The sequence below is a fragment of the Notothenia coriiceps genome, unplaced genomic scaffold (assembly GCF_000735185.1).
Source record: "Notothenia coriiceps isolate Sejong01 unplaced genomic scaffold, NC01 NC01_scaffold00010541, whole genome shotgun sequence".
NCBI classification, from domain to species: Eukaryota; Metazoa; Chordata; class Actinopteri; order Perciformes; family Nototheniidae; genus Notothenia; species Notothenia coriiceps.
In genome coordinates, this window is record NW_011343242.1 from 580 (window position 1) to 10,596 (window position 10,017).

General features: G+C 45.2%; 1 protein-coding gene across 1 annotated transcript in view; it reads left to right on the top strand.

Moving 5' to 3' along the window:
• The first annotated feature begins 1,551 nt into the window (after positions 1 to 1,551).
• Positions 1,552 to 10,017, top strand: part of adgb (androglobin) — a 31,809-nt gene continuing 23,343 nt past the window's right edge. Inside the window, exons 1-5 of the mRNA XM_010771767.1 lie at positions 1,552 to 1,725; positions 3,576 to 3,652; positions 4,789 to 4,963; positions 5,366 to 5,459; positions 6,043 to 6,196. Coding sequence (XP_010770069.1) covers positions 3,650 to 3,652; positions 4,789 to 4,963; positions 5,366 to 5,459; positions 6,043 to 6,196 — 426 coding nt within the window. The 5' untranslated portion in view covers positions 1,552 to 1,725; positions 3,576 to 3,649. The remainder of the gene's footprint in view (positions 1,726 to 3,575; positions 3,653 to 4,788; positions 4,964 to 5,365; positions 5,460 to 6,042; positions 6,197 to 10,017) is intronic.

Sequence of the window (10,017 nt, forward strand, 5' to 3'; positions counted from 1 at the left end):
AAACAGGTGAAAACCTTCTTGGGTCTGACATCCTACTATTGCCGTTTCATCCCAAACTTCTCCACAGTAGCCTCTCCCCTTACAGACTTGACCAGAGACTCACAGCCGCTAATGGTCAAGTGGACAGGAGAGGCTGAACACGCCTTTGAGGGACTTAAGAGGGCTCTCTGCGCACGGCCGGTGTTGGTGACCCCAGACTTCAGCCGGGGGATGATTGTGCAGACGGATCCCATCATGTACATCAGCCGGAAGCTGAACACACAGGAACAAGGGTATGCTACTGTGGAGAAAGAAGGCCTAGCAATAAAATGGGCGTTTGAGCGCCTCCGGTATTACCTCTTGGGACATCACTTCACTCTGGTAACTGATCATGCCCCACTGATCTGGATGGCAAATAAAAAAGACACAAACGCTAAAGTAGGAAGGTGGTTTGTGCAGGAGTTTAACTTCTCTATCATCCACAGAGCCGGAGCCAAGCATGGGAATGCAGATGCCCTGTCCCGTAGAGATGCCCTGTGGCTAACACCACAGTGATGTTCTTCAAAGAAAATAACATGAGCTCATACTATACCTTTGAGTTGCTTATCACACTGTAAAGAAACTGAGAGGCAGAGTAGTGGGAGGCACCTACATTCCCAATAGGTGGCTCCACCCGCTTCCAATTAACAGTATTGGGAACAGGTGTGGATACCTCACACCTGGTGCTAATCACTCCCTCAAGGGAGACAAAGCACACAGAGTTGCTCAGTTGTGTGTGGCAAATGGAGGCAGCAGGAGACTCCCAGCGTGAGGAAACATTTTGTAAGCTGGTAAGTCGGTTAGCGGCCCGGCTACATTAGCCTTTGTATAGTTAAAGGTATTTTTGAGTTTAACAGCAATAAAGCCTATTTTTTGGACTTGAACACTGCCTCTGTCGTGATTGCTACACTACCACTTTTCTCTTTATCTGCCCAGTCCTGTTACAACACATAACAATAGTGTTCACTGATTCTGGTACACTAACTTGCTTTACCATGCTTTCAGCAAGTGTACTGAGATGACCCATACATCTGGCATTGTAAGGAGTCTAGGAACCTGTTTCAATGTCATTCTTCACTGGTTTCTTCAATATGTTAGGTTTTGTCAGTGAGGTTGTGTTTCATTTAGGTCTCTGTTTTGATTTGCATTTGAAGGTCTTCATGCTTTAAAAGCATTATGTAAAGCATTTTGCATTGCCTTTGTGGATGAAATGTGCTGTACAAATAAACTTTCCTTGCCTGCCGAAGCTAAATGTATTCTAAAGAATGTCGGGGAGATTTAATGATGTAAGAACTGCAGCCCATTGTATTGCAAATAGGGGGATGTACACAGTAACGGGAACAGAAACTGCAGTAGTCTCAGTGCTAAGACAGTGTGAAGAAATGGTAGACTTCATCTGTTAAAGCAGAAGTCATAGTGTTGAGAGCTTGCTCAAAACATTTTGTAAATCAAATCCATCTTAAAAATGCAGGTGTTTTCAACCCAATACTATAATACTGTCGCCTATTTCCTAATCCTATTTTATTTTACCTCCTTTCAGGTCCGTAAACCTGGGAAAAACCTGGGATTTCTTACAAGAAACTCTTCCGATATTTACATTACCGGATGAGAGTTTGCTGGGGACGAAGCCTCAGACTGCAGAATCAGCTGCAGGGAAAGATTCCAGCTTTAATGACTGCAAGAATGATCCCACAGAGCAGGAGAAAAGTAAAGGACTGAACTGTGACGCACACAAAAGCACACGCACACACAAAAGCACACACACACACAAAAGCACACACAAAAGCACACAAACACAGAAAGGCATGCAATTATGCAAACATGCAGACCCGGAAACATACATCTCTATTACACACTCTGCTTCCACAATAATTGAGTGAGTCAATTAAATCAATCACCCATTAGATTGAGAGCATTGGAATGCACATAATACTTAAATACAGCTTATTACTCCATCAGTGGGCTGTTTGAAAAATGATATCGATGGTCTACTATATGTGCTGCGCTATACTGTATGCAGTATTTGTATATATGTACAGTTTGTAAATGCACTGTGTGTGTAAATCTCAATTTTCCTCCCTCTGCATCCATAATTCAACTGCTATGGAGCGTGACAATGAATATTTCATTGTCCTACAGAAACTCAATCCTATCAATGATACCATTCTATTATTCCAGAAATACGTCGTATATCTTTGCAACATTCATATTTGTTTAATGTTTTGCTGTGAGACTTGAAATACACTCCCGGCTGAAGGTCGCTCACACACATATTACAAAACACCTTGAATTGTGAGCCAGTGCTCTGCTACCTCTTTCCCGTTGTTTCAAGCATCACTTCCTGTTTTCTAAAGCTCATGTATTATGGAGCGCAGGGAGGGTTAATATGTGTATGGTGGACTATAAATAACCCAGCAGAGGGAGCAGTGGCAGGGTGAATTATTTGGTGTTCCCGCAGGGCAGAAGAGCCTCCCAAGTTAAAGGTGGGTATGTGATGAATGTCCTCAGAAAACAGTGTGTGGCTTGAAGATGTTTCAGGTCATTAACTTAGAGAGATAGAGTTTAGGCAAGGCACGGCACGTTTATTTATATAGCACCTTTCAAAACAAAATGAAAGACATTAAGAAGTAGTGCAGTGGAAACGCATTCTAAAAAGTTTAGGCTTTATTTAGGTTTAACAATTCATTTAAAGAATCATATGTACTGAAAAACTAAACATTTAAAGTATTTAAATCAACATGATTGGACAGGAATTGCTTTTCCACTCTTCCCTCTCTTGCACTCGTATTTTACCACCTGCCCTGTTCGCCTGCAGTTTGTTCCTCTGTCTCTCCTTTAATTCTGCTGATGTGCAGGAATACAGGAAGTGTTACTAACACAATGACAGGTATTCACAAAATGCATTACTTAAAAACATTTCTCCTCTAGAAAAAGGTGCTTCTCATATACATGCATGCAAAGACCAAAACACGTTCTCTCTCCGTCTCACTGTTTTTGTGCCCACTGTTGTATTCCATCGAAGTACATACTCTACATTGAAATGCATAAATCACTATGCAGCATAAGAAGCACTTCTCTGTTCAATACTTAATGCGCAGCCTTTATATTAGTCCAGCCGTGCTCTCTTCTCTACGGTCCTTCAAATTGATTTTCCATGTTTCATGGCTCATGTGCTCCACATACTCTAAGATGCCCCATAGGAGCAGGGCCATCCATAGCTAACCTACATACTCTCTTGTTGCCTTATTTATACCTGTGGAGGCCAATAGTGCTTTCAGATCTCCAGGGCTACACATTACATTACACTTTCTATCGTCTTTATTAGGTTTACTTTTAGATGGCACTTAGTTTCACTGTATCGTTGCATTTAATCTAAGTCAATCCATCATTTAAGTTGTAGTAAATTGCACTGCGAACTGATACATTGCAAGGTGTAAAATGTCAGTCACAGAGTGTATATATATTTTGTATCCATATTGGACTGTCTGTGTTTACTTGTGTTTCTGTGAGTTTGCATGTGGGGTTTACTTATGTCAGTTTCTTTGTGACTTTCTCAGGTACCCCTGAGGTAGTGGTGTGTGCCAGCTACTACCCTTTACAGCCACATCATAATTCCTTTGGGTTTGGACAAATGGTATGTATTTTCTCTATCCCTGCTCTCCGCTGCTATGCATACACCTGATCATTTCATACAGATTTATTTACTTCTGTCACACTGAAACGAGACACATTTGCGTGAAGAAATTGTTATCTTGCACATATAGATACAAGTAAATATAAAGACAATTTTTAAATGGCCAAATTTGATCTAATTAACTCCCACATGTTAATGATTTTACACGACATTTGAGAGATAAAGATACATTTCAGTACTTCTAAGTCACCTCTGCACGTGTGCGCGAGGAGGTGTAGCAGTATGGAACATGGCTGTCCATTGCATGCATTATATAGGCTTATTACACAGCATTGAGTTTGCAAATTCCGGAAGCTTAAGCTGTTTCTGGACTAAAATCACGAGTTATTTCTTATTGCTAAATCCGATTGCAAAGTATAATTTTATTAGATCATCCACTGCAGGCATAATGCACGGCAAGCAGGGGCGTCGGTGGTGTGTGAGGTTGATCCAACTCTCTCTTGCTGTAATATCTTTTTTAGCATTGGCCCTATTATGCCATCATACCTCTGTTATGTAGCATAGTAATGTGAAAAATGTTCTGAAGCCCTAAAGTAAAAGTGGGCGGTGGAGATGAAACATAACAGGGCTTGTTACCGGGGGGCATGGTTTGTTCTATTTGGATGCTTCCCCTCAACAGGCTTCACTTGTTTTATTATTTATACCCATGCTAAGGCTAATTGGTGGACAGGATTTCCTTTTGTGAGAGGTGTTGCATCACCTCCACTCTCTGATCTTGGGTCAAAATCCCCTTTGAACAGTTTGACGTGATTAACATGTAGAGTTGGTTACTGGTATAGTATAGTAATAGATAGTAATTATTAATATTACCGAGTATCTTTTAAAACTGCAATTTTCACATATTGATGGGTTGTTACTGCATGTGTATTTATATCTGTGCTTTTGTCTATGTGTGGACACACATTTTTTATTACTATTTAACTGTATTTTATTTTATTACGGTGTAAAATATTTTGTGTTTTATATTAGATTTCTTGTTTTTTGTATTTTATGTATGCACCATGACATCAAGTCAAATCCCTAGTATGTGCGAACCTACCTGGCAATAAACCTGTTTCTGATTCTGATTCTGACAGGCTAATTCCTCAGAGTGCCTTCGTCAGTATGGTCTCTCCTTGCTGTGCAGCCACATCGTCTTGTTGACCAGAACCCGGGCTTGCCAGCTTGAGGCACCACCCAAACCTCCACCTGTACCACAATGGAAACTCATCCGCCCGCCGAAGGAGATCAATGTCACGGATGAACCACGGAGTAAGAGAGAAACAGAGAAAGAGGAAGGAAATGTTCAAATTAAGTTTGAAAAAAGGTTGGAAGGGGGAAAACAGGAGGAGGATGCAGAGGAGGATATCTAAGACATAGAAAAGTACAAATTGTGTGATAGAGTGTAGGTGAAGGTCATAAATAAAAACGACTAGAAAGGAGAGCGAGTGCTAATGCAGGATATTTAGAACCTGCAGTACAGAGGGCATTCTGCACCACATGTTGAAATGAGAAAAGAAGGAGGATAGCTAAAATATTTCTGTAATGAAAATAGCTGCTGGCTCGGGCATATCTGACATCAGCTGATCTGAGTGGAGCGAAAAGGTAGTCAGGAGTGTGAAAAAGCATGCTGGCATGATGTGAGAGCTCTTTTTTTCTTCTCTCTTTTTACAGAGCTTTCTTTGTCCAAACCAGAGCAGTTCATTGAGGTGGCCAGCCCTTTTCTCTCCTACAGTGTCAAGAGCAGCGCTGGCCCGATCCTGGAGCTGTGCGTACACTTAAATCATCTAAAACTTAGAAATTAAACTAGATGAGTCTTTTCTTTCTTCATGTACTTCTGCTCGTTTAACTGAATTGTATTACTTGTCCTTAGCTAACCCTTTTCTGAGCTCAATGCAGAGGAAGGAAAGCAACAAAACTGCCAATACCTGGGGAAGAAATACCTATTATCATGATCATATTAGTTTTATTTATGATCTACTGTACCTCTGCCCACAGTTCTCCCTGCAGGAATGACATACAGTTAGCATTTGAAAAAATCTAATGATATGTGCAGTTTATTTTATTAAACATTCTTGCATTAACAATTGCACATTAGGATTGCTTTGTTCCCAGTTTACTATTACTAAACTCACTGAAAGAGATTTTAAAAAGTATTAATCACAGAATACAGCAGTTACGGTATAATGCTGTTATGGTTTCGTTTGATGCATATAAAGAGACATGCATAACTCATTTGTAAAAGATATGGTGTATAATACTTCTAAATGTGTTACCATGAGATGTGTGTATGTCATGATCATGAAATGACCCATGTCCACATAGAGCATGACTATATCTTTGTGTAACAGAGAGGCCAGGAAGAGCGCTCAGGGGAAACAATCCCATGGATCCCCTCTGGTCTCCATCGCTGAGAGAGAGGAGACTGATTGCAGTGGAGGCCTTGAGCCTGACGCCGCTGAACGCACCACAAACAAACCAAACGGCACAACAGGCAAAATAGAGGTACATACAATTACAGGTTACTAGGGTTGCATTTTATAATCAGCCTGTTTGTGATTTGCACGTTACAGAGAATCTTCTTTTTGAGGTCACCCTTAGCCATTTATTGAAATAGGTATTGGGATCTGTGAAACCCAGTGTGATGCTATTCGTAGTAGCAGATGTCTGCATTTTGTTGCCAAATGTTGTTTTCCCTCCTTTATTATTATTTTCTTATTTGATGTTTGCCTCTCTCTCCCCTCCGTCTACTCTGCAAGTATGCAGTTGAAGGCTCATCTGAGTAGCTCTGTGTGTCAGTGACAACAAGAATGTCATCCCCCGGTCTCAAAGTCACTTCTGTTGTCTCCCAGCCAGGCCACCACTGACCAGGGGCACATCGACTAAACACAGAACCAGTGAGAGAAGGGAGGAGGGTTCAGAGCAGCAGCAGGGAGACAAACACAGACATAGACGAGGAAAAAAAGCAAGATAAGAGGAAGAAGGAAGACAACTCTACAGACAAATTGGGACTGAAAAATGGAAAGAAGAAGACAGATGAAAGTGGAGCAGGAAACAGAGGGAGATGGGAAAAGACAATCTCTGGTGTGGCGGTGGCGGGGAACGGGCGCGTGGGTTTCATACAGGAAGAGGTCGTGTACTGCGTTGATGAAAAAAGCAGTGCAATTAGATGGTGAGCCATCAGTGTCTGCGTCTCCTGGGGGGTTCATTATTACACTTCATTCCTAGCATACAGAGAAAAAATAGAGTTCATATTAATCGCCCTCTTGTGTAACTGTGACCAGTTATAGAGCGGTTAGGCTAGGGCAGTATGGACACACTAATTTGATTTGTCGTTTGATGTGTGTGTGCACATGCACTCGTGTATTGGTCTGTGGATGTGTCATATGTGTGCCACATTTTCGCTGTGGCTCTCGTGCTGACGTCACTGCACATTAAGTGAGATGGGGTTTTGCTTTTTTGACCCCTTCCTGTGTTTGTCTCTACTCTGGCCAAGAGTATCAACCTCTGGGCCTAACACCTAGAATATAAGAAGGCGGTGTCACATGATGTCCCTAATACCTGTTACGGTTGAGTGAAGGAAGCAGGACCCAAATGCAGATAACTCTGATTAACATTTATTTCAAGGATAATGAAAATAACTCGGACAAAACAGAACACTCACCGGTGAACTCAGTCACCAACAAAAGACGAACCAACACTGAACACAGGAAGAGACAAGACTAAATACAGGGAGGGGTAATCACAAGACGAGAAACAGCCGGGCAGGGGAGGAGAAACACAAGGGCGACAGGTGAACACAATCAGACACACCAGGGAAACTAACGACAGGGAGGAAAAACACAGGAAGAAGGACCAGACAATATACAAGGAGGAAAACACCCATAACCAGACATACAAAACCTCTAGCAAACGTGACATATCATAAGAATCCTGACAGAACCCCCCCCTCAAGGGTCGGATTCCAGACGTCCCTAAAAAAAACAAAACACAAAAGTCCAAAACCTCTAGCAGGGTGGGTGGAGGGGGTCCGGAGGACGGGTTTTGTGCTGACAGCCCAAGAGCACAGCGGAGGACCCGGAAGGGATCTCGGGCGGACGGCCCGGGGGCAAGGCAGAAGCCGAGAAGGGGGACTCGGGCGGACGGCCCGGGGGCAAGAGTCCAAGGTGGGGCGAAGGCCACAGCGGGCGAACTCAGGGGGCCGAGCATGAGGGCGAAGGCAGCGGCAGGAAGAGTCAGGGGGCTGGGCCCGAGGGCGAACACCGCGGCACTCAGGGGGCCGGGCTCGAGGGCAAAGACCGGACAGCTCCGAACAGGAACCGGAGCCGGTGGGACAGGCTTCGACAGGATCCCCCACGGAAGGGGACCAGGAGTTGGCAAGACCCCCGGCGAGACAGGTGGCGGCGGGACCTCCAACGGAACAAGACATGGGATTGGCAGGAGCCCCGGCAGAAGAGTAGTCGGCGGGACCCCCAACGGGTCAGGACACGGAGTTGGCAGGACCCCCAGCGGAAGAGTTGTCGGCGGGACCCCCAACGGGACAGGACATGGAGTTGGCAGGACCCCCAGCGGAACTTCCAACAGCACTTCAGTAGGGACTTGAGTAGGGACTTGAGAGGGAACTCGAGAGGGGACTCGAGAGGGGGCTCGAGAGAGAGGACTCGAGAGGGAACTCGAGAGGTGACTAGAAAAGGGACTCGAGAGGTGACTCGAGAGGGGACTCGAGAGGTGACTTGAGAGGGAACTTGAGAGGGAACTCGAGAGGAGACTTGAGAGGTGACTTGAGAGGAAACTGGAGAGTGGACTCGAGAGGGAACTCGAGAGGTGACTGGAGAGGGGACTTGAGAGGAAACTGGAGAGGGGACTAGAGTAGGGACTTGAGAAGGGACTAGAGAAGGGACTAGATAAGGGACTAGAGAAGGGACTTGGGAAGGGACTTGAGAAGGGACTAGAGTAGGGACTATTGAAGTGACTAGAGGAGGGACTGGAGAAGGGACTCGAGAAGGGACTAGAGAAGGGACTAGGGAAGTAACTAGAGGAGGGACTTGAGAAGGGACTTGAGAAGGGAATTGAGTAGGGACTAGAGAAGGGACTTGGGAAGGGACTAAAGGAGGAACAAGAGAAGGGACTAGGGAAGGGACTCGGGAAGGGACCAGAGGAGGGACTGGAGAGGGGACTATGGCTGCTAGGGCTGGAACCAGGGCCGGAACCATGGCCGCTGGGACCAGAACCGGGGCTGGAACCATGGCTGCTGGGGCCAGAACTGGGTTTGGAACCATGGCTGCTGGGACCAGAACCGGGGCTGGAATCATGGCTGCTGGGGCCAGAACTGGGGCCGGAACCATGGCTGCTGGGGCCAGCACTGGAGCCGGAACCATGGCTGCCGGGGCCAGAACTGGGGCCGGAACCATGGCTCTTGGGGCTCGGGCTGCTAGCCTGGACTTTCGACTCCCTCTCTTAGGAGCCTTTTGGAGGCTCCGTGGACCTCCAAAAGCCAGACGAGTTCCAGAGAACGGCTCCTGGACAGGAGCATGAACTGGGGAAGAAGCAAGGGTTGACTCCAGACGGAACACACCGAGGCATATGGTGTCAGGTTGGGAATTGGGAGGCAGGGAGCTAGCATGCCTGGGGCTATCAGGCTGGGAATCACACACTGAGAGGAAATTCAAAATCCAACCAGGTAAGAATTTCACCAAGCCTGGTTTTTCCGTAGCCATCTGGCGCGCCTCTGCCAGAGCAGCCTCTCGCTGCCGGACGCTCCCCTCCATCGATCTGGGGCCAAAGAAAAGGAAAAATCCAATAATTCCTGCTCAAATGGATCTGCTGGGCCCATCCTTGGTTGGTTTATTTATTTCAAGGATAAGAATAAAACTAGGACAAACGGAACACTCCCCGGTGAACTCAGTCACCAACAAAAGACGAACCAACACTGAACACAGGAAGAGACAAGACTAAATACAGGGAGGGGTAAACAGCCGGGCAGGGGAGGAGAAACACAAGGGCAACAGGTGAACACAATCAGACAATTAGACACACCAGGGAAACTAACGACAGGGAGGAAAAACACAGGGAGAGGGACCAGACAATATACAAGGAGAAAAACACCCATAACCAGACATACAAAACTACAAACGTGACACATCATAAGAATCCTGACAATACCCTCATTGGCCTACTTACTCAACATTAGTGTGGGTAAAATAATTAGACCTTGGTGAAACGGTGCTGTTTTAAACTGAAATGCTTGGAATGTGGTTAATCCCTAAAGCCCCTCCGTGGTTTAAAGGGGACCTATCATGCAAAATGCACTTTGTGATGTCTTTTAT